The 25,496-nt window shown below is 41.5% G+C and overlaps 1 protein-coding gene across 1 annotated transcript in view; it reads left to right on the top strand.

The window, feature by feature from the left end:
* The window catches only part of DCUN1D4 (defective in cullin neddylation 1 domain containing 4), a 65,947-nt gene that overhangs the window by 35,986 nt on the left and 4,465 nt on the right, over positions 1–25,496 (top strand). The window contains exons 7-10 of the mRNA XM_032466343.1: positions 1,783–1,853; positions 6,147–6,238; positions 12,455–12,563; positions 24,200–24,304. Of these exons, the coding sequence (XP_032322234.1) occupies positions 1,783–1,853; positions 6,147–6,238; positions 12,455–12,563; positions 24,200–24,304 (377 nt within the window). The remainder of the gene's footprint in view (positions 1–1,782; positions 1,854–6,146; positions 6,239–12,454; positions 12,564–24,199; positions 24,305–25,496) is intronic.

The following is a 25,496-nucleotide window of genomic DNA, read 5'->3' on the forward strand; positions in this document are numbered from 1 at the left end:
AAAGCAAATGCAAGAAAAGCACTCCTAGTGTTCCAGGGGGTCAGGAGAACTGCCTGGCCCAGCCTCTGCTGGAGGGGGTGGGAAATAGCGAGGACTGCCTGTCTGGTTCCAGTCTTAAAGGTGGAAGGAGCTTGCATAGGAAGGTGGGGGTCACGTGGCTGAGGCCACAGAGAGTAGTCTGGTGTTGGGTGTGTGTCAGGATGTGTGTGCAAGCAAACCATGGGTAGGTGTTTCTGGATCTTCATTTTTCATTTAGCAATATTTATTTGATTCATTTATTTCCCAGAAACTAGTTTAAAGGGGAAAGCCCTCAGGCTGATGAGGAATGGAGGCAGTACATCATCGAGAACCTTATTTGATATGCCGGAGACTTTGGACTTTATCCATAGGTGGTAGGGAGCATCGAAGGATTTTAAGCCAGGATGGGGTTTGTGTTTGAGATTGCCTTTCTAGGTGAGTGTGTGCAGGATGGGTCAGAGGGGGGTGGAGCTCTGGAATTAGGGTCATCCTGAGGAGACTGCTGGGGTCATCTGAGGGAGAGAATGATGTCTGGACAGGTCAGGGCCCGACAGGTGCAGTTAAGAAATATTTGGGAAGTAAAATTGGTGGCACACTGGATAATTGATTGACTCTGCAGAATGTAGGAGAAAGGAGGACTCCAGGATGACTCCCGGGTCTCTATTTCTGGTGGTGCCCCCAGCTGAGACAAGACAGGAGGATAATCTCGCAGGTTTCGCGAGGAGAGATGATCAGCTCAGTGCGGTGGTGGTTGCAAATGTGAAATGCAGGAGAAGCAGATTTGGGGCAGAAGGTGCGTTTAGTTGTGACAGTTAAACAGGAGGTGGGAAGCCAGACGGCGATGTAGTAGACAGTCCAGAAGTAAGAGGGGGAGAGATCTGAAACCTCGGGTGCAGGGGGGGTTTCCTACTAGAGTGGGCCAGAAGAGTTTTCCGCACGGAACTCTGCACGTCAGGTTCAATATGTTGAAGAAGCAAAGAGAAGCCAGAAGAGGAGAGAGACAGGGCCCTTCCAGAGTCGTGGGAGGGGACAGTTGTGTGAAGAAAGAACTGCTTCACAATTTTCGGATATCACAGAGAAGTCAAATAAAACGAAGATTGACTGTCCACTAGATTTGGCGATTAGGAGCTTACCAGTGACCTAGGCAGGAAGAGATTCATAGAGAGATAGGAGCAAACCCAGACCGCAGGGTTGGAGAGTGAACAGAGCTACGGTAGAGATGGGACGTGTGGGCAGTTCTTTCAGGAAGAAGCAGAGCTAACAGAGTGGGGAGAAAGGGTTTATTTTCTTCTCCAGAACAGAAAGACTGCTGGCTTTTTTTTTTTTCCTGTGTAAAAGAAACAACTGCTATTTCCCAATTAATTTTATAAAGAATATTAGGTGGTTCTTTGCTGTGTTTCCAAAAATTATTGTATGTATTGAAATAAGAATAGAGATTTAACCTACATTAAAGAACAGGAACTGAATTCATGTAACTGTATCTTTAGATATAAATTATATGTACATATATCCATAGGTTGAGGGACTGGGCGAATTGAATTGACTTGAATGATTGTGCAGAGCAGAGTCCTTTAAAGATAGAGCTGAAATTCCAGAATATTTTTCAAATTGGTGATTTCTTTCTTCAGAGAAGATTTATGGTCTTTAAGCATTATTTGATCTGACTTGACTTTAATAGTAAATATTTGGACAGTATACTACTACTACAATAGTAATAGTGTACGTGGTTAGATTTAATTTATATGAGATTGCATTTCATCACAGGTACTGATGATGTTGTAGGTCCTGAAGGCATGGAGAAATTTTGTGAAGACATTGGTGTCGAACCAGAAAATGTAAGTCTAACTTACCAAGTTGGGCAATCAGTTGATCTGATTTTGTCCCTCAGCAAATAAAGCAACAATAAAGAAGTAACGATGTGTTAGTTTTTATGAGGCAATCTAAGAAGTAAGTTCCAATTCTAACTTGATTTGCAAGCAGAATTTTTTGTTGCAGTTGATATGGTGTAACTACAGTCGGTCATTTTTCCCTCTCATTTAATTTCTTGTCTCTAAAAGGTTTAGTAATAAAGTAATTAAACTAGATGTTTAAAACGCAGTATGGGCATGTGTACCTACAGTGACAGATCAGCGGGGGTACCAACGGTGTTGTATATCTTTGTCCCCCTCTGTAGTTGTTCCAGCCTCATGTAGAGTTTGTACAGGACTTTGAATAAATTATTCATTCATAAGGGTTTTGAGTAGGTTGTAATTATCAAGAATTTCTCACAGCTCTTTTACTTCCAATTGAATTTAGCTCAGAAAGTGATTGCTTTTTTAAAAGCCCTAAGTATTTCCTTTAAAAAATTTAATTAGAAGTTTTTTATATGCTTCATTATTTTTGCCTAATTCTTATCATCATGTTGTTGTTGAATTTTTTTCCTATTCCCACATCTTCTCTCTTACTCTAAAATGAAAAATTAGACAAATGCCCTGACTCGTAACTATGCAGTTTATTTTACATCAGCCTCCAATTTAACAAATGTGTCTTAGATCCTAAATGAATTTGTGATCCGGAAGAGATCTCAAGGGATCATCCCTTTGTTCACACTGTTGGCAGGGTATCTGGGGCCTATGCATATACGTCACGCTCTTCTTTGAGACCTCACACTTTTTTCTTAAAAAATTTCTTGTTACCATTTCTATGCTTCCGTCCTCCCCCGCTTGCCCCCAGTAACACTTTAAACTTTCTAAAGAGCCTTTGGACCGTCTTTAATTTACTACATGGATTTTTGTCTTGTATTTTTAATTTTAATGTGATCTAGTTCAGGTATCTTGATAAATTATTCAGTTTGGTTTGCAAAGGTTTAGGGACAACTGGGTCAGTAGTGTTTTGGTTGATCTGGTCCATAGACTAGTCCTCGACAGACAAGAACATGTCGCTGACTTTCAGAAGGAAGTGTTCAGACGGAGGCCTGGCCAAAGTCGGCAGTGTCTTCCGGACAGGAGTGCAAGAGAGGTGAGGGTGAGCCGGGCCTGAGAGGAGGTCCAGAGGGTCCACCAGGGGACAGTGATCGGCGATGATCAGAGGGGTGGGCAGCGGGGCCGATGGGAGGAGACTGGGAGAGGGATGCAGGGGGCACTTACTCTCAGGGGCAGATTCTAACCGGGGGGAAAAAGGGAGGCCTGGCCTTGAAAGTTCCTTACCCCCAGACACCAGTACTCAAAAAAAAAAAAAAAAAAAAAAAAAAGCTGCCGTTATTATCCCTTTTTGGCAGTGGTGAGTCCTTTAGTGCTGTATTTCTGTAGGAATAGAAATAGTCTTGAAATGTTGAATCATGCTGAAGGCTGAAAGACTGAATTTAGACTATTATTCCAAAGCACTTATTACTGCACTTCAATTAGAAGATGCCGCTAATAGAAGTTTTATTATTTTATATCATCACTAAAAAGGAAAAATGTTGCTGAATAAATTCTGATAAGCCATCAATTGTGGATGCATCCCAATTTCAGAAGTTGTTTGAAAAACGAGCGCTGAAGTAGATTTTTAAAGGCTTGTCTGCATTGATGAGTAAGCACTTTAAAGTATTTAAAACCCTCACCTGGCCTGATATTTATAGCTTATGAAATATAAGCAGGCTTGTAAAATTCAGGTCAGCTTTCATTTACTAAGGTAGCAGCAAAATCCTTTAAGTAGTTAGCTTTCTTATTAGCTGTCCTGATATAAGATCTCTTTTGTGTAAAGAAATACCCGCTACAAGTCTCTGCTTTGGCTGTTTGGCTGCATTTCATACATACTTGTGTGTATGTGTGTTCCTTTACTATAACCGTTTGTTTTTAACTTAAGAAGTGTTTAATATGGAATTTTTAAACTTTCTAATAGAGGACTGAGTGTAGATATTGTTTGAGAAAATACCAAGTTTGAATTAGGAAATGTAGGTTAGTTCACTAGGTAAGTTGATATACAGAAGTCAGAGTTCCAAGAAAAGCCGAGGGACGGGGAGAAAAATCCTCTATGTGTGAGAAGTTTGAAGAACTTGTAACCTCTTCTTTTTGGGAAATTCTTCTTAGGCCATTGGTCTCTTTAAGTCACCATTTTTAACCTATTTAACAATCATATTTTGTGATGTGCACAATATGTAGGAAAGTTGGTTCACTTATCAGTCCTAGTAATTACCCAATAATCTAGATTTTTAAAGTCTAGAAAACCTAGTGACTTTAAAAAAAGATATGTACTGATTTAACTGATATTTGATGAACGGTCCTAGAGATTGGTGGGTTCTCACTGGTGTTAATTTCCAGCGTAGAAAATCATAAAGTTAGCATCAAGAGAAAGCTTTTTATTAATCTTCCAGTTATAAATTAGACAAAGCTTGAGATTTAGTCTACAGACCAGCTTGTTGGCAGTTAAAAGGACAGACCTTCTGGACCTCCTGAATGCTGCTGTTCTGGAGTTCGTAACGTGCCTGTTGGCTCTTGAGGCTAATTAAATCATCTAAAGTGATTTCTGAGTGGCTGCTCGCCTCATTTTTTCATGTTATATCAGCCGGATTCCTTTCACTAGCACCATCAGCTGACCCAGTTGGGCACATGGGTTGTGGTTTAATGGTTTGGGGCAGTTCTTCTAGTAGTTGAAATGAAACCATTAGGTCCAGTATAAAGAAATCAGGTTAACTGCTAAATGCCAAGTATGCTAGGCCCTGGCCAGCTGTATTCCAGAAATATTTATTTTCTTCCCACTGCCTTTTTTTTTTTTTTTTTAATAACAACGAATGGAGATACAGCCATTCAGCAGTGTTGACGTGATGTCCAACTTCGCATTTGGGTTCCCTTATGTATGAACAACTGTCCAGAGGTGATCAGCCCTGCAGAGTGGCAGGACTGGGAAGGCCCTGTCTTCTTCACCTCTCTAGGAGGGGCTCACTTCCTTTTTCAGTTACTCTTCATCTTACCCTGAGTCTTTGAGGTAGATAAGGTGAGAGGGCTTCCTCTTTCCCCGAATGTGGGACGGCCTCAGCCCTGTCCCTGTGCAGAGCCCTGGAGAGCTTGCAGCTGGAGGCGCCTTTGAAATGTCATTTTGTCTTTTATACCTCAGGTGTTTATTAAACTCATCATCACTATCTTGGTGCCACCTTTTCCAAAGCAGCCAAGTGAAAAAGTGATGAGCAGTGCCAAAAACCAGAGTTGTCACCGTTCCTGATATCTGCAGAGTTTCAGAAGAGCCACTGAAAGTGAGGGCGATGCCCCACTGAGAATTGTCTGGGCTGTCACTCACCCTGTGCCTGTTCCAGGACTGGTGCTGTTGAAGTGGAGTGTTAAGCTGCTTTAAAATCAGACCTCCCCCGTCACCCCCCACCCCTGTATAGGTAGTTGACTTCGCAAACATTGATGTGTTTGTGATACAGCTCCCTACCGCCTGCCTTTTTGGTTCTGCACCTTGCTTTCTTCATTTTCACTTAACAGATCTTGGAAACTGTTCCATATTTGTGTGGATGGCTCCACTCATTTGTCTTGCTGGTGGCATAGTACTATTTTGTATGGAATGTGTTTAGCAAAGAAGTATTTAAGTAGTCCTTTATTAATAGACGTTTGGTTGTTTTTAATCTTTTACTACTACTAATAGTACTATAGTGAATATGGTTGAGTAGACATGTTTGTGTACCTGTGCTGGTGTGTCTGTAAGTTTCCATTGGTGAAACTGCAGAGTCAGTAATTGGCTTCCATTTGGGTAGATACTGCAGAATTGCCCTCGGGAGAATTGCCCCTTACACTTCCACCGTTATGCATCATAAGAGTTCATGTTTCTCCAAGCCCTTGTCAGTGGACTGAATTATCAAACTCTTGGATGTTTGCCAAACTGGAACTCATTTTTTGGGTGGGACCTCATTTTTATTTATTTATTTGTTTGTTTGTTTATTTATTTTTTAATGGAGGCACTGGGGATTGAACTGAGGACCTTGTGCATGTACTGTACCACTGAGCTGTATCCTCCTCCCAAAACTGGAACTCATTTGTGAAGTTACCCTGTTCATGTTTCAGGGACTAAACTACCATGAACAGGAGCGTTTGGCGTGGTATTCATGTGTTTACTTGCTGAGCTCTGTCCTCCTGATTTGATTGGTCTTTCTGTTTTGTTTTGTTTTTAAACAGGTAGTTATGCTTGTCCTAGCTTGGAAATTGGATGCACAAAACATGGGTTATTTTACTCTACAGGAATGGTTAAAAGGAATGACTTCTCTACAGTAAGTCCTGAGGCTGCACTGGGGCAGGCGGGCGGGGGTCTCCTCTCCCTGCTGGCTGCCTCCCCGCTGGGATCTCGGCGAGCCCTGGTTGGGTGACTGGAGGAAAGCCAGGTGCCGCGGACAGGCTTCATCTGTGGCCATAGGTGTAAAGACTAAGCCCCATTTTTATACGATGAGGAGGGCTATTATGGATGAATTTTAGCAATTAAGGTCTTTATATAATGTATATTGTTTATTTTAGTGTTCTAGAGCAGCTCGATAAAAATAGGCCATCCTTTTCTCATATATGTGAGCCACAAAGATAATTTAAAATTTTCTAATAGCCACATTAAAAAGAAACAGGTAAAATTCATTTTAGTATATTTTATTTAACCCACAACATCTAAAATATTATCATTCCAACATATAATCAATATTTTAAAAATCAGTGAGTTATTTTACCTTCTTTTTTCATATTAAAACTTCAAAATCCGGTGTGTATATTTTACATTTGCAGAGCATGTCAGTTTTCATTAGCTATGTTTCAGGTGCTCCGTACCCACATGTGTCTAGTGTCTTCTGTATCGGACTGCACAGGTTTAGAGCTTAAAAATCAGAGTATTAGCATCTACTGTACAGTTAGTGAGAAACAACTGAGTAAAGTATAACTTTTAAGTGAAGATATTTGTTATCTTTTATTTTATATATTCTGATATTAGCTCTGGGCACAGTTAGAACTTCCTTACCCTAGTGATTAAAAAAATAGTAACGGTAAGGATTCTGTTTTTCTTACCTGGCCCAGAATGAGGAAAGTCAGTGGTTTTATGTGTTCACTTTGTGCTTGCATGCATATGTATCTGTGTGTTGTTTACCTATGTGCTTGCCAAGAGTTTCACTTAAGAAAACACAAATTGTTCTTCTCTGTCATCCGGGGAAAGACACACTTGAGGTGGATGGTGAAACGTGTCAGATGATGCTGGGGGAGGAGTGCTCATTCTTTCTGTAGGAACTGAAGTGCCTGAAAGGACTTCTCTTCTTCTTTTCACTTGAACCAGGAATAATAGACTTTAGTTTTCCTGGATTGAAATTGGAATTGAAATGGTTTTATGGCTTTATTTAAATAATTTTGGAACTGATCAACTTTTAGTATCATTGACCATTTACTCCTGGTAATAATGCTTTATTTGCACTGTGCCTTAGTTTGTGAGGACTTTTCACATTTCTCTCATTTGAGCCTCACGGCTCCCGCGACAGCTCAGGCTTTTTTCTGCACATTTTACAGATGAGGAAACTGAGGCTTAGAGGGGATTCGTGATTTCTGAAAGTAAGTGGTAGGAATGGGAAGAAAACCTAAGACTTCTGATTCTTAAGTCACATTCTTCCTCTAACAACTGTTGCCTGATGACAAATGAATTTTAAATAAAAGCCAAATCACCCTTTTACAAATGCACTTTCCTCTCAGCCTGCTCTAGAATTTTGGGGTTAGTCTCTGAAATCTCTCAAAATTGTGTTTGTTGTGTTGGGGAACATCTCCTTGCGATTTTAAGCCTTCTAACCCTTGCATTGCTCTCCACGCTGCCTCTCTTTGTTGCTTTCCAAATAGAGCGCACGATGGCTGCTCTTTTTTTTTTTTTAAGGATCCTTGTTATGATGAATGCACAGCCAAACTAAGATTTCATTCAAGGCTTTTGAGGAGGTGCCATCAACATTTTTTCAGGCACATTTCTATTTGTCTTAAGAGAGTATAATATCCGTTTTTGTATTGTTCTAGATTCTTTTTTACATTTGCCTTTACGAAGAATATTACACATTGCCAGGCCTTCCCCACGTTTTAAGGATCACATCACCTGGGAATTGAAATATGTGGTTTCCTGGAAGAAGTCTATTTGTACGTTCACAGGGAGGGGCCCAGGGTTGGGGGCGTTCTGCAAACTCTTTGTCGGTAACTCTGCTCGCCACTCTCTGTGACACAGGAGGTGGCAGGTGGGTTCCTGTAGAATGCTGCCACGGGGTCCTTGCACTTCATGATGCGGTGACAAGCCCGAGCCACTGTAAAGGAACTGAGGAAGCTGCTTTCTTTCTTCATGTGAAAGTCTAAGATTAGATTCCTTATCAACGAAGTGAAGATGATTACTCAGAATAACCTTTAAGGTTCTTTGTAGTTCAAAAATAGTGCAATTTCAAGTTTTAAGAACTTCTGCCCCTCCTCTCCTTCCTGCCTTCCTAGATTCGTCATTTGTTCTGCAAATATTTAAATGGCAGTGATGTGCCAAGCACAGTATTCTAGGTCCTGGGAAACAAAAGCCAGGAACAAGACAAAGTCCATTTGGGGCAGGAGCTTGGAAGCAGTGTTCAGGCAAAACATCCAAAAGTAGTAATAGGTCATTTCTCTTTATGCTGCTTGAATTAACTAACTAAGTACTGAATGTACAAGGTATGTACACCCAGTAAATAAGAAAACTCAGAGGCTAATCATTTCTATGCTCTAAAGATGGTAAGTAGTTCATCTTTGAATGATCTGTTTTGTCTTCTGTTTTTCCTTTTTTGCTCATTTTTGGCTTTATTAAACCTGTCCAGTGAACTTTTTGGGGCTCAATCTGTAATTAAAGTGTATTTAACAAAACCTTTCTAAAAAAATTATTACCATACAATAGGAGCATGCTAGAAATCAGAAGCCCATGAGTTTTAGCACCAGACAGTTTTGAATCAGTTGTGCCACTCCCTGGTGTCCCTGGAAGCGTCCCTGAGACCAGGGTGGTGAAGTGATGAAATGTGGCTTCCCCTGGGCACCTGAAGTCAGTCTCCTTGACACTGTCTAGAGCAGTGGTGTGCTTGGCCTCTCCAGGGCCACGTCTTGTGAGAGTCTTGGAAGAAGTGACGGCAGCTGGTAGGGAACGTCCATCCCCAGGCTTCCAGGGTCCCCCTCAGTCAGAGAAGGCCACAGCTCTTGTTTTAATCGACTATTTCATTTATTGCCTCATTCCAACATGTGAGTTTAAGGTTACCCCTGATGAATTAAGCTTACAGGGATGTTTAAGGTAAATAAAACCAAACCGAAAAAAATAAAGTGTGTTAGAGTTGCAGCTAACTTTGCATAGAAGCAATGATGGACTGGGAAAATACCTTTGGGCTGACTCAGTGAAGGGGCAAAGCCTGTCCCAGGGTCGTGGGGTAGAACTGCCTTTGATTTTATAACCTTTGAGGATTATTGACTGGATTCCTATTGCTTCTGAATGTGTTACAGCAGCAAAGCTCAAAAAAGCCACGATTCTATGATACATGCATATTTTGTTGTGAGAAATGATGCTCCTTAGCGGTGTGACACTGTCACTCTACGACTCCCACAAGTTTTCTTATTTGTGGTACACAGAAAAGCCAGGGGAAGTGGGTTAAATGATGTGGCTACTTTCGAAAAGTCTCAGGCCAGGCCCGGTTCTTCACAGCCCCTTTGTTCTAACAAGTCCCTCTGCAGGTGGCCTTGTCGAGTGGCCACTAGGTGGCAGCCTGCGGTTCGGACCTGGGGACTTAGCAGCTGTCTCCCTGGTGGGGGTTAGTCCATAGCTCCATGAGACAAAGCCCCTTTTAAAGCAGGTTGAACTCTTTATTGACAGTATCATCTCTAACCCATGTAACCATCCTTAGTGATACATGATGTGAAAAACCTACTTTGGGCAGTTTATGCTTGACACACCAGACAAGATCTGTGAGCGTCTTTCTTGATGTCTTTTGCCAGCACGGCTGGACTCACTCCCGACATGCTGCAGAACTTCACGTTTTGTCTTGAAACGACTTTGCTTTCTGTTAGCCGTGCAGCGGTTGTATAAATGAGTGGTTCCTGCTCTAGAATCAGTTGAAACAAACAACTGCTCTTCTTCCTGGGAGCCGGGGAACCTTGGCCTTAGATGTTTTGGGGTTAGCTGATTTCCCTCCTCTTTGACCCTCCCCGATGTTACTACTAATAAAATATGTTATTTATATACATGCTGGGAAAATCAAACCATACGGTAGAGTGCCCAATGCGACGTAAGCCCTGCTCCCACTCCTGCCTCTGAGACCCCCACTCACTGCGTTCTTGTGTATCCGTTTAGCCTTCATCACCCTCATTTCGGTTCTGGCATTAGATCTCTAACTAGGTTATCCATCAGTCTCTTTTTTTCCTTTCCTAACCCTTCTACACACAGATCCAGTATGGGCTTTTCAGAATGGAAGCCTGGTTATGGTCTCTCCCATGGTAGGGGGTGGCTTCCATTGTTTCCAGGATTTAAAAAAAAAACAACCCAAATCCAAAAAACCCACTGTGGACCACCGAAACCCTTTGTGGTCTGGCTCCATTTCAGCTTCATCTTGTACTACTCTACCCAGTCTAGTCAAAATGGTTTTCTTTTAGTCTTTGGACTTGGTATGCTCCCTTCTGCCACTGGGCCTTTGCACATACTGTCCTGTAATCTGGAAAGCCCTCTCCTCCAAAAACATCTAGTTTCTGCTTATCTTTCAGCTCTCAGCTTACATGTCAGTCCCTTAAAAGAACCTTTTCTGACTTCTAAAATTGTCTAATTTTAATCTTTTTAAATTTTCAAACATGAAGAAATAAAGGACATTCTAAATTGTTGTAGACTCACAGAAATGATACATTTACTTTAACTTTTGGCTTTTAGATATTTTATCATCTCAGTGGATCAGGAAGATTTTTTGTAGATAGCTACAAAAAAGCTTTCACAAACTTATTGCTAAAAATACATCAGTGTTCTCTGTTATGAACCATATTTTAATTTATAAAGTATTTAAATACTTATGTTGATAATATCTGTAATATGTATTATCCATACTTAGTATGTAGAAGCTTTACAGAGAAACACAAGGAAACACATTTAGCATTGAAAAGCTTTCACATCACCAGTGAAAACAGTGACTCTTGGTTCTCATTGTTAAGGGCTAGATATTATGAACAGAAAATTAGTTTGTAAAATAACCAGTTAGTCTACTTCCTTAAGGAAAATAAACAGTATGTCACTTACTTGTGAAAATAGGTTATCATCACCAGGGCTCCCTGGAGAAATGGCTGATTCAAGTCTAGTCTAGAGAGAGTACAAGGTGAGCTGGAATATTTTGTGCCGGAAAGCAAGGACATGCTCAGAGACTGTTGGGGACACGTCAGAAGGACCCTGGAGCCAGCTCGAAGGGGCCACTGCCCAAGTGAGGACAAATTGTGCATCAAAAATAATGAAGACAGTAACAGATGACAACACTGAATAAACAGCAAAAATCTTTAAGTCCAGAAAATAAGAAAGGTGGTGTGTAAAACTCTTCTTTCTAGAACAATTCCAGCCAGAAAGTGTAAAAACATGATAGAGTTAGAAAAAGCACCATTCTGCATCTTCAAATGTAAGATGGATTCAGGCAGGGATCCTCAGCAGATGTTAAAACCATCCGGTGAGAGGTTTCTGAGGAACAGGAGTCACAGTCTCAAGGAATCATCCCCAGATTACATCCTGTTTCAGAGTGGGGAAGGGTACCATTAAGTGGAGACTGGCGGACATTACCTTCTCCAAGTGGTATTCTGGCGGCATCACCAGTGGCAGGGCACACTGACATATGAGCCTCCTCGTGGGGGTGTACTGAGAAGGACATCACGTGGAGTGTCATTCAACCTCAGGGAATCACAGGGAAATTACCTGACAAACAGATTCTGCAAAACAAGAAGTCTAGTATCTTCAAAAATGACATTGTCAAGACATACAGAAAAAGGGCAGGACACCCTTGCAGAGACTAAGGAGATAGCTGATAGTGATGCGTGAGCTTTGAGTGGGTCCCAGATGGGAAGAAAGCAGCAGCTGTAAAGACAGTTGGGAAATTGCACATTGGCCATGCATTAGCTAAGAAAGTTAACGTTTCTAGAATATTAAGAATGATGATGGTATTTAAGCATTCAGGAGTAAAGCGGCATTATGTTGGCAATGTACTTTGCGAGTGGTACAGAAAAAAGTGCACGTATGAGGGGCGCACAAGCATGACCATGTTCACGGTGAACCGAGGTGGGCATGTGGGTGCTTAGTTACTATTTCTTCAACTTTTCTGTACATTTGAAATTTTTTAAAATAAAAACTTTATAGAAAAATATAGCTCATTGTGGACATTTTCCAACCCCAGGGTTTTTATTCTTTCAGTATTGTGTTTTATATTATTACCCCACTTAAGAAAAAACTCGGGTTATAATTTGCCTTTATTCTGTTTTTCTAGATGTGATACAACAGAAAAACTCAGAAATACTTTGGATTACTTAAGATCATTATTAAATGATTCTACAAACTTTAAGCTTATTTACAGATATGCGTTTGACTTTGCACGGGTGAGTTCTCTGGAGCCTATCCAGATGTTTCCCTCTCCTCCCTCCCCTTTTTATTGCCTTTTGAGGTTGTTTAACATGCTTCAGCAAGGAAGCTGAATAAGCTACTCCCAGGATGCTAGTTAGAATTTCTCTCTACATGTGTACTTTCTACACTGACTCTGATTTGAGCAAAAATCCAGTATGTCAGCAAAAGCTCTAGTGACGGACCTTTAATAGCTCTTGAGATTAGCTTAGAAGGAGCTTATAAATGAGCATGTAATAGACACTATTCTGTAAGTCTCTTAGGTAAGTTTGGGAAAGCTTTACTTCCCACGGAACAGCAAACCTTCACCACTGAGTTTGCTGGAATCAGCTCTCAGATAGAAGCCAGTTTCCCTTTGGGTGCTATATTGTATCTGGAAATCATCTGAATTTCAAATGTGAGCTAACTTCAGTGGACATTATTCAAACATAGTTTCCAGTCATCCTTTTGAGAAGTGATCAGTCTTGTTTGTCACAGTTCTACTGGGGTGAAATAAAGCTCTGTTTTTCAGCCTGGTCTCCATAGGTAGTGAATTCTGAGGCACTGGTTGGCATTGTGTTCATTCACAGCCCATGGCCAATATGTACGATTAAGCTGTATTCCGGAATGGTGGTTTCTGTTATGTTTGTATGTATGGTGGGTTTAGGGCACTAGCTTTCTAGAGTGATGATTTTTTTTAAGCAGAGAATTCAGTGACTTTTTTTTTTTCTTATCACCATGTTGATCTTTTTCACTTTTTCCTTGCTTTGGTTCTGTTAGCTTCAGCACCGAAGGTTTACTTGATGGTGAATTCTGGTGCATCTGTAATAACATTAGTTGTTCCCTGTAGTGTCTTCATTTGTGAATTTTTGCATTATGTTTGCAACCTTCAAATAAAATCAGGACATGCGTGGAAATGTATAGGTGTTAGAAGTGATATGGTGAAATTCAGATGCAGTGTTTTAGTGGATGGTATTTGTGTAATTGTAGATAAAAGTTGTTTGCCAGATGCTTTTAGAATGGATGCATAGTTTCTAGGATTAAATTTTTTTTCATGGGATTTTTTTCCCTCCCTGAGGTCAACTGCTGCTTATTGTATGGCTGCAAATTTGTTTAGAAGCATTATGCCTTCTCACCAAAATAAGCCATATTTTCTACCATCCTTGTTTGGGGGTCAGATTTTCCCACGTGTCCACTGCTTTAGAACCAGGTTCCATCTTGTTCCTCCCTGGCTTTATGTCCCCTTCTCAGTCAATCCCTGAGGCTCCTCTGTTCAGCTGCCTCTTTCTTGGTGCTTCCTCTACAGCCTTGGGGTTGAGGCCGGGCTCCTCCGCACCTATACTCCTGGGGCGGTCTTGTCTCCACGCGCTTTCCCTTTTCACCTGGTGCCACCCATCAGCTCACAAAGCCAGCAGCACCCATCACCTCCCTGTGAATGCAGTGCTTCCCCGTGTAGATGGCACAGCTTCTCCCACAACAACCCTGAGAGACAGACAGGGATCGTTTCACCATCCTTCACAGCAGAGGAAAGTGGAGAGATTGGGCCTGGGGCACATGGTCGACCAGCAGCAGATCCAGGACGCAAACTCAGGTTGTGGCCCCAGGTCCCACCCGCGGGTCACTCCAGGCCCTCACGTTCAAGTCCCGAGCTTCCTCTCCCGCAAGACACCTGTGTGGTGGTGACATCCAACTAGCTGTTGGCTGACCCTGCTGCCTGCATCTTTGCCCTTGGCTCTCCTTGGAGCCCTGTCTGTGCTCCGACAGCTCCCTCCAGCATCGGGCTTCTGGGCCCAAGCCGCATGCTGCCACTTTCACGCAGCCTCCCCCGATCATCCCGCCCCGGCCATGTGTGCCTCCACTTACACAGCCTTTCTGTCCTCTCTGTCTTGCCTGTGGAGTTTGGGGACAGGCCTTAGTTTTTTTATGACAGATTAAGGGGCTACGTGTTTTCTTTCTTCATATCCCTTGTAGCAGCCTGCCAAGATCTTTGCTTTTAAGGAGAGTATCAGTAAATGTCAGTGAATTAAGCCCTTTCTGTAAGATAGATAACAACCACCCATATTTAATCATTACCAAAAAGATTCAGTTCAGCTAAAATAGGCTGTAAGATGAATTTGTTTGAGTCCTTTTTTTGTTTTGTTCAGCTGTATCCCACAAGTTTTGAGATGTGTATTCATTTGCATTCAGTTCAAATATTTTCCAGTTTCCCCTGTGATTGCTTTGGACCCACTGGTTATTTAGAAGTGTGTTGTTTGTGTTACTTTCCAACTGTTGAGAATTTTCCAAGTAATCTTTCTGTCGTTTCTGCTGTGGGCAGAGAACACACTCTATACAATGTCAGTCCACTTAAATGTATGGAGTCTTGATTTACGGTCCAGAATATGGTCTGCTGTGATGAATGTTTTAAGTGTACCTGAAAAGAATGAATATTCTGCTGCTGTTCAGTGGACTGTTGTATAAATGTCAATTAGATCAAGTTGGTTGATGGTTGTTGTTTAGGTCTTCTGTATCCTTATTGATTTCTGCCTACTGTTCCATCATCTCCTGAGAGAGGAACATTGAACTCTTCAACTATAATTACTCCTCCTGTTGCTTATATCATTTTTTGTGTCATGTATTTTGAAGTTCAGACATTAGGTTTAGATATACTTAGTATTACTACGTCCTTGAAGAATTGACCCTTTAGCAGTGTGACATGTCTGCCTTTATCTGATAGTATTCCTTGTTCTGCAGTCTACTTTATCTGATTCAAATGTAGCCATTTCTGCTTTTTTTTAAATTAAAGTCCATGTGATATGTCTTTTTTAATCCTCTTACTTTAAACCTATTTGTGTCTTTATATAGTGGGTTTCTTGTAGGTCGCATATGCGTAGTTAGGTCTGGCAGTGTGTGTCTTAATTGAGGTATTTAAACCATTCACATTTAATGTATTTGTTGGTGTGGTTGAGTTTACATCTCCTATATTGCTGTTTATTTCCTTTTTTGTCCTACCTGTTTTTGTTCCTCTTTTGCTCTTTCCATGACTTGTTTTGGATTGGGGTTTTCTTTTTTCAGATTTATTTTAATCACTCCATTCCACTGTCATTAGCTGTGTATCTGTTTTATGTTGTGTGTGTGACTGCTCTAGGCTTTACAGTTTACATCTTTAAATTTTCACAGTCCATCTTCCAGCATTGCACCTCTTTATGCATAATGCAAGAACCTTTTACAACAGTGCACTTTCGTTTTGCCCTTCCATCCTTTCTGCTGCTGTTGTCATGCATTTTACTTATTCACTCACTGTACATCTCATAATACATTTAGTCTGTTCAGGCTGCTGTAACAAAATACCAGAGACTAAGTAGCTTATAAACAACAGAAATTTATTTCTCACAGTTCTGGAGACTGGGAAGTCTAAGATAGCAGTGCCAGCAGTTTAAGTGTCTAACCAGGACTTACCTCCCAGATAGCTGTCTTTTTGCCATAAGCTCACATGAGAGAAGGGAGGAGGGGCCTCTCTGCAGCCTTTTTTTTAGGGGCACTACTCCACGGTCATGAGGGCTCCACCCCCGATCACCATCACCTTGGGGTTTAGGATTTCAACATACAGGTTTGGGAGGAGGGACAATGACATTCAGATCATAGCATATACTGTTATCGTTTTTGGCTTAAAAGGGCAAAAATAACCTTTTATATTTACCCGAATATATACCACTTTTGTACTCTTTCTTCCTTTTGTGTACATCCAGACTTCTGTCTGGTATCATTTATCTTTTGCCTAAAAAATTTCCTTCAGCATTTTTCATAGTACAGATTTTCTGGTGATGAATCTCCAAGCTTTTATCTTGCCTTCAGTTTAGAATGTACTTCTCTGGATAAAAGATTCTAGTTTGACCATTTATTCTTTTACTACTTTAATGATGTCTCACCATTGTCTTCTGTCTCGTGAGTTTCTGTTGGTAAGTCTGGTGTCATTCATTATTCCTTTGAACATAGTGTTTTGTTTTGTTTTCTGACTACTTTTATTCTCTTTTCAGCAAGTTGACTGTGACGTGCCTTGGCATAATTTTTGTTGTGTTTATTCTGGTTAGGACTTGTTGAGTTTTTTTTAGATCTGTGGATTTATAGTTTGTATTAAATTGGGAAATTTCTCAGCTGTTATTTCTTCAACTATTTTTTCTGCTCTCCCTCTGTCTTCTGCCATTAGTGATACCTACGTTAGATGCTTGATATTGTCCCACAAGCCACCGATGCTGTGTTCAATTGTTTATTGTTGCTTTCCCTTTTTGTTTCCCTTTGGATTTTTTTTTTTTTACTGTATCTTCTAATACTATTATTTTCTTCTGTAGTGGCTAATCTGCTGTTAATCCTGTTAATATTTTTCATTTCAGATACTGTATTTTTCATGTCTAGAAATTCCATTTTTGTCATTTTATATCCATTTCTTTCATCATGGTAATATTTTCTTTTACCATCTTGATCATCCAGAACTTGTCTATCACAGGTGTGTGAGCACCGTTTTCTTCTGGTCTCTTCATCTCTGTCATTTCTGTTTCTCTTGCTCTTGGTTACATTTTTTATGTTGGTTATGGGTTGTATTTTACAGCTTTTTGCATTCCTAGTAGCATTTTTTCTTTTTTTATTGGATGTTGGATAGTGTGAGTTGTATACTGTTGGTTGCTGGGGTTTTTTGTATTCTTTAAATAATGTTGGATTTAAATTTTTTTCTGGTGTATAGTTAAGTTACTTGGAATCAGACTGATCCTTTGAAAGGACTGGTCCAGAGCCGCCTCCGTCTAGGGATGATTTAGCCCTACTAGTAAGACAGTACCCTTTTGAGGACTCTGCCCAGGGCCCTGTGTGTTACATTATCCCCTGTGGCTGGTGGGAGTACAGACAATTCCCAGCCGCTGTGAGCTCCGGCAACTTCCGCATACTCTACTGCCGGCTCGGGGGGCTTTCCTCTCAAACATGCACAGGTGAGTCCTCAGCCACTGACTGAGGACACCCTGTGGCTCTCCACATCTCTCTCTCTGCAGCTCCCACCTTGCTGATTTTTTGCCCCACAAATTATATGCCTCCTTGGACTCCACAGACTCTGTCTTTTCCAGCTCAGCAAGCTGGCTTTCCACTAGGCTGGGTTTGGGTTCCCTGTCCTGTGCTGTGGCCTGAGATCCACCTCCACAAAGTATGCTAGTGTCACTGGACGGCTTATCTTTTCCCTCAAGGGTCACAGTCCTGTACTGCATGTTGACCAGTGCCTGAGAGCCATTGTTTCATATATTGTGTTCAGTTTTCTGGTTGTTCGAAGTGAAGGAGGGAAGGGAAATCTGGTTTTGTGACTCCATCTTGGTTGGAAGCAGAACTCAAACCCCCATTTTTCCCCCTCCATTTTTTTTCCCCTACTAGAGAAATGGCTCCTAGAGGTAATAATGCATAAGTGCACATCAGACCTTTTAAACTTAAACTTCTAATACAAACCAAACTTTGTTATAGTTTTAATATCCTAAATATTCTCTATTGCAAATAACAATGGCATGTGTTAAATACTCTGCATTATACTTTAATGTACCAGGAAAGAAACTGTAGTCCAATACCAGAAAATGATAAAATGTCCCTTTAATATCTCTCCGCCAGACTTATAGTCCTAAGCGTGTGATTGTTTTTTCCCTCATCTTTGAACCTTGTAGCCAATTAAAAGTAATACTTGGCTGTAAAATTATATTATTTTTCTCCTACTTTTACTTTGACTTGGATTTATTTATAGTATGATGGATGCCAGAGAGTCATGAAACTTTAGAGTTAAAAGAAACCTCAAGAGGACCCTTGGTCCAGTCTTGTCATTAAGCAGATGATGAGACTGGGGGCTAGAGAGAAGGGGACAGCATTAGGGCTGAGCTCTGTCCCTGAGGTGCAAACCAGTGTCCTCTCCACAGAGCCACACTGCCTTCCTGACTCAGACTGTGACCACCCTGTGGTGCCCTGGTAGAGGAAGATGGTGGGATATAAACTGGGGGAACAAAATGACCAGTTCCTTCATACGAGTGGAATTTTGTCAGAGTATTTTTATGCTTAGTGTTTTTCCCCCGGTGTAAATTTTATTTACTATATAAACAGATACTGTTGTATGGATTCCTTTAAGTAAAACAGCCATTTTTGTCTTGATTCCTAAAAGGAGAGTAAGATTGGACAAAGAGAATGAGATAAAAGATTTAAATATAGTAATTTTTTGTTGATTGGGAATAATTATTAAATACAGGTTAAATTTAACTTTTCTACATTCTCTGGGGCAGAGACAAGGTACTCTGCCGGAAGTCACAGAGAGAGTTGCCACTTGAGTTGCAGAGAAGGATGGACGCTGGGCTGGGTGAGGTGCTGCTAGCTGCAGCATCTTAGCCTGGATCAGAGCAGACACCTGAACTGACAGCGATGCCGCTCTTGGATTTTTCCTAGCAGTGCAGCACCGCATCCTGCAGCCCTGGTGCAGAACGGAGAGAATGATCTGAGGACTGAGAAGTTTGTGGGCTTGGCGGGCTGAGGGGAGCTGAGGGGAGCCCTCCTAGAGTGGAATCAGGAAGGAACTGAAGTTAGGAGAAGCTGCTGGATGCAGAGAAGGGAGGCCTTCAAGGTGAGGGAGAAGGAAGGGAGTGAGCAAGAGAAGAGAGGAGATTGCTCCGGGCCGGGGAAGCCCTTTCTCTTTTGTTCCCTGAAGGAAAGCCTTAAGAGGATGTAGCAGAGGGGTCTGTGGATGCAGAAGCCCCCAGTGAGACCCCCTTCCCGAGAGGTGATCCTGTGACGGTTAGTCTGTTGCAGGTCAGTCCTTACAGCCCCCACCTCGGCGTGGCCACGTTTCCAGCTGTAGGTACCGGGGCTGTTTTTTAGTTTCCAAGGAGGTGTTTCAGGAAGGGTAAGAGGCCACACGGATTAAAGCTAACGTCTAAGTCTCTTCCATTTAATGGAATGATTCTGGAGGTCGCTTTTGCTGGGTCTCGGGTTCAACACCCTCTTCTGTCTGCGAACTCTGCCTGGCTCTCACCTAAGTCTGTTGTGACCATTTGATTCATTTCCTCTTCTAACTTGAGTCAGTTTCCTACTTCTTTACTGTCTAATTTCCCCTCCACACAGCTCCCCAACACACCACACACACGGTCTCCTCTCTTTCTTATGCTTTCATTGTAAATTATGTGGAAAACCGAGGGTGGGCCTGGGTGAGGACTCAGAGGTTGGGAAGACCCGGTGGTCATCTGATCCCAGACCCGTTGCCCTGAACTCTGTCAGTTGACCTTCAGGATTACCCTTTGGTTGTTGCAGAGTTGCCCAGATTTGCTCAGCAGTTACCTGTAAAGCTAATTGGACGGTGTCTCTCTTAACATGGAACGCCCTTTCCTCTCCTTCCTGTTTGGGGAGGCAGATTGGTACACATTGAGATGCTCAGGCTTGGAATCAGACTTCCTGGTTCAGGTCCCAGCTCACCCACTTACTGACTGTCATCTATCTCCTGTGCCTCAGTTTCCTTATTTATAAATTGGGGATTATGATCATGCGTCTCCTAATACGGTTATTGTACTAAATGAGTTTTAAGCACTTAAAACAATCTCTGTCTTAGTTTAAGTTCTCAGAAAAACTTATCCATAGGATAAGAAGTAGTTGTTGAGTTATTCTTCACTGACGTTATTTAGGTGTTTGTAAAACCCAAGTTTCAAATAATGGCTTTCCTTCCAAGAGTAGTGCTTACAGCAGTAATCTATGCCAAATAAAACGACTGTGGAATGACTTTTTAATTTTGTTTTAAAGGAAATGTCAGATCTTTTTTTCTTTTCTTTTAAAGGAAGTGTCAATAATTGAGCTTAATCAAGTAATTGCCTTACAAACATTGTTTATTTGAAAGCTATGCTGGGTAAATTCTAAGAGCATACTTTTTTAGTTTCATTTTTCCCAGTGGGAAGGGCACTCATGGGTTTTATGACCTTTTTGCTTGTTTTTAATTTTTTTTTTTAACTCTCTTTCAAAAAACTGGTTTGCTATATTTTCAGCTTTATAAACAACCACATTAAGATTCAAATTCTTTAGAGTTTGTTTGTTTGTTTGTTTGTTTGTTTTGCCTTATATTTGTTGAACTGTGTTAAGGAGGACTACATTTTCTCTTTATTTTGTGTAATCCCCACGGTCTTAAGTGAGAATTCCATGACGTGTATTATAGGTTTTCAGTTAAGGCCTTTTGATTTCACATACCAATTTCTGACTTGGTTCTGGCCATTTATGTTTGTGATCGTGGTCACTTGTATGTTGTTTCTTGAGTTCACTTAGTACCTCTTGAAAATCTTAGGGAATTCTTTTTTAATATTGAAGGTTTTTTTCTTTATAATTTTAGTAATTCAACATTCCCCTTTTCAAGTACAAATCTTTAAGCTATAATAACATTGTGAAAATTGGAAATAGATCATTGAAAAAGTTAGAGGCCTCTGATACAGCATATCTGGATACCTAGATGTTTGAAGATTCATTCATTTTTGTCGTATCATGTTTATAATCTATATATTTACAGTTACCTACTTCATTTCAGTTTGGTCATTTGTGCCATTTAAGAAGAAGAAAATGCCTAATTTTACATCTTACAGGACGACCTGTATTGGAATAGTTTATATGAACAAAGGCATTATTTGTTTTTGTATTTGAACTTCAAAACAGAACTTAATAAAAGTTCACTTTTCTCTAACATTGGCTGTTAGTAATCTTTAGCTTGAGGGGTGCATTTATTCCATATACAAAACATAACTTCTTAGAGTACTCAGAGTAGGATCCCTTGGTTTTGCAGCTGCAAATAAGCAGTCTGATCTCACCTGTAACTGCTCTTTTAAACTCTGTTTAAGGATGACAACAAGGCAGGATCCAGTTGTGTATTGTAGGGGGTTAGTACAGCTTTGGTGTATAGAACCTGGTCAGTTCCTATTATTATTTGAAAAATAAAATTGTTACTTAGTTTGTTATCTTAGAAAAGAAAACTCTGTGAAATATATACCTGGAAATCTTGGGTCAAGAGGTGGGCAGGGAGAGAAGTTTGATTTGTTCTCCCTTAACCTTGATGGGCTGATTTACTCTGGACAGTCTGTCTCAAGGTACTTTCTGCCTAGATTCTGACCTTGAGATGCACAAATCTGCCCCTTGCTCCTCGGTATTTACAAGTATTAACAGTGTACTATTCGAATTTCCTGCGAGGGGTTTCTGGATGTCTTTGATCTATTCTGTGAATTTGTTAAGGTGATTAAAAAAAAAAAAACATAATGTTGATGGCTGTTTCATAGCATCTTGGGAGATCCATTTCACTTTTAATTGGGAACCTCCTTGCAGAGAATGCCATCAGAATCACCGTCAGTGAATGCCCTGGGCGCGTCTCCATTTTGCTTTTAGTAGATGTTTGCTCTGGGATCTCTCAACTGTGCTGTCCTAGGAGTTCTGCGTGTTTCCAGTTAGGGTCGTTTGTACTTAGCCTACGTCCACCCACAGGCAGTGTTGGTTACCAGCGAGCTGTTGCGATGGCGAGTGCATCCATAATGTCTCTCTCTCATTTGCTAGGCAGAAGATGGTGTTAGTGATTGCGAGCCCCCAGCTGGCACCCTTGCAGAGCAGGAGTGAGTGAGTGCTGTTCAGCTTTCCGGTCCTGTGAGTCTGATGCCTTTTCCCCATGTTTTGGCATCACTGCCAAACACATGCATTGAAATCCTTCATGATCATCAGTTTGTCAGATGATTACACTGTTTCAAAGAGTCTGTCCAGGTCCTTTGTATCTTTTTTTTTTTGTCACTTTAGTGTATGTCCATTGTGATGGGGACATTGATGGTGTTGGAAGAAGGCACAGTGTGTATCAGGGCAAGACTAGTGATTTTGGGTTCAGTGAACGACCGCGGACTCCTCAAAGGGAGACTCCCCAATGCGCGCCCGTGCCTGCAGCCCAGGGCTGCCCGAGCTGTCATTCTCCACGTGAGGTTGGGCCCAGCCCTGTGGTGCCGTGGGCAATGTCAGCAGTTTTTCTTGTGGCTGCTGCACCACGGGGTGTGGACAGGGTGTGCCATTGCCATCTGCCTCACGCGCATGACAGGGTGAGAGGTTTCCGTTTCCTGGCACAGGGCACTGCCAAAGTTTGAGCCCATGTAGTGCAACAAACCCGTGAGGCTGGTAGTGAAAGGTGGACTGTCTCGAGGGAGGGCACCTGGCCCACTGCATCCTCCACACGGAGCGAGTCCTGCTGCCTGAGCAGGATGATACAGCCAGAGCAGGTAGTGGAGGGGAGGCCCGCCTGTTGGCGTTAACTGTGGAATTGGGGTCCCCCACCAGAGCAGAGAAGGGTGACTCGGAGCCACCTGACCTGGTCTGTTCGTGAGCCGTTGTCATGCTTTACAGCTGGTACCGAAAGCCAGACCTGTCACTCATCTCCCCATATCTTCATCTCCCTTGGTGGTGGTTGTTGAGTGAGGCCCTTCCTTACATTTGCTGTATTAAGTCCTTCACTTTAAAGTCTCATGTCGTGGCCAGAAATTCTCTGTGTACTAAAGAGCACTTCACTGGTAGACTCCTTGAGGTCACAGTTAATCTTACCGGTGTGGCTGCACATGTGGCTGACAGTGGTGGTCACGGCATCATCCCTTAGTTTGGTGAACATTTAGATTCCACCCCACGTGGGCTAGCCCGGCACTTTTCCCCCTTGTAGAAAAGTACTTTTGCAAACTTTCTTTGAAGTTAAGATACCTTGAGGAGGTTAGCTTTGAGTATATAAGATTGCTGCCTAGGGTCCCAGATCCTCTGCCCTTTTACATAGAAACTGCCCACTTGTAGTTCCTGAATGGAAACTTTGTAAGAAAGATTAGAGTGAGAAATTAGATTCTTACTTGCAGCTCAAAGTGGAATAAGCTTAGTCTGCCCATGTGCAGGTTTATGTAAGTGTCTTTTCTGGTTTCCTTATAAAATGTTGTCTTTCACCTGGCTCTCGGTTAGGCGTGTTCTGCTAGGAGATTTCACATCCAGCAAGTTCAAGGTAAGGAGATCTGTAACAGGTAGACACCCTCCTCTTCCCCAGAGTGGGTGGATGAATACGTCCTCTTCCTTGGAGAGACTCTCCAGAGCCCTGGCATTCATGATGAGCTCAGTTTAATTCCAACATTTTTAGGTACAAGAAAACGTTTACCAGTGAAATAAAATTGTTGGAAAAATGACTTTTATCAAGGAAGCCTGATTCCTAAGCATGGAAATAGAAACCTTTAAACTCCATTTAGTTAAGTTTATGGGCTTTGGGGTCTGTAATTGTGAATTTGATAACAATCATAAATGTCAAATAGCAAGTGATTGCGTTATAGATTTTTTAATTTATCCCCTGAAATAATCATAGATATTGTAACCACATAACTAATGGATTTTGCATTAGGGTGATCATTCAGTTGACCTGGAACTCTCACAGTAAAATTATGTAGTATGAAAACGTTTAAGTCTTCCATTGTGTCTGACTGCTTCCCCTCCCCCCACCACAGTCTTGATTCAGGGTTTTTACGGTATGTGATAAATGAGCTGTTTACTGATTTCTCGTTGAAGTAAAATGGAAGTTTGGATTATTGGAATTTATTCTTTGGGGGCATCTGGCTCATCCTTGTTTTTGTTTGTTAAACAGGAAAAGGACCAGCGCAGCCTAGACATAAACACTGCCAAGTGCATGTTGGGACTGTTATTAGGAAAAATCTGGCCCCTTTTTCCAGTTTTTCACCAATTCTTAGAGGTACTAAATTGTTATTTTATGGAATGTATGTTTGCTTGCTTAGAACTACCAAGTATATTTTATTTAACCATTTTATGTAACTTTGTTTGTTGTGCCTTTCTGCCTGTAGGAACTATGGCGACACAGTGGCTGTCAGTGAGCACGTCCCTGTGCTCTGAGTGTACGTGTGCGTGCATTTCGCGTGCCGCATTGTCCCTGGTGCAGGTGCAGGTGCATCAGACAGCCACAGCTCTGTCCTGTCCTCTCTCGTCCCCATTTTAAAGCTTTATTTTTGTTTAGATTTCCTGCTCTCTATAACTAGAGGAAAACAAGATTTACTTTCTTTTGTGGCTTTAGATGAAGTTCTACTTTTATGAAGCAAAGGTTAAAGAACAGCCATCTGCCTTATTACTAAATTAAGTTTGTGTTATATTTATCTACTCTTATCTCCAAGTAACTTGAGGACCTGGATCAATCTAAGTGTTTGGCAGACTCCTTCAGACGACATCTCTCGGTTTAAGGTTTCTCCACATTTGTATTCGAAGTAATCCAGCACTTCCCTCCATTATTTCCTTTGCATTAGGTATTAATGATTGAAATTTTGAGCTGCTGGTTATTAGGAACTGGCTTTGATGCCCTGTAATAATAATGTAGGATCCAGGAGAATCTGAGATGTGAGTTTGAGTTACTTGGGTTGTCACATATGGCATCCTTCTTGCCTTCCAGACCTAAACCCCTTTAAAAAATGCTTTTTTGCTGAAAAGGATGAGGGTGCTGGTCTTTGAGAAAATCCTGGGCCTTACCCTGACTTCAGCTTCACTCTTGAAACCACCTTCCTTATAACTTCTTTTGTGTCATGGTCAGAAAAACTTCCAAATGTGATAGGATTCTTTGAGGACTATTACTAAAAATTGCCTTCAACATTACTAACTGGGGCTCCTGAAGAAAGGTATAAAAACTAGTTTTTAATGTAAGAAATATGTGTTCACATAACAATCCATATTTACCAGTGATCTGTTCCAGTTTCTCTGACTGCCCCGAGAAATGTTGGCTTTATTTGGAAAATAAGTAGAAACAGGCTCTTGTTCTCAGAGAGTTGAGCAGAACTGGAGCCTGGGCGTGAAGGGCTCTGGAGCTAACAGACCTTGCCGCCAGCAGGTTGGACTTCGCACAATTCCAGGAGCGCCATCAGCTGTTTCAGTGACTGGGCTTT

Source organism: Camelus ferus, chromosome 2 (genome assembly GCF_009834535.1).
Source record: "Camelus ferus isolate YT-003-E chromosome 2, BCGSAC_Cfer_1.0, whole genome shotgun sequence".
NCBI classification, from domain to species: domain Eukaryota; kingdom Metazoa; phylum Chordata; class Mammalia; order Artiodactyla; family Camelidae; genus Camelus; species Camelus ferus.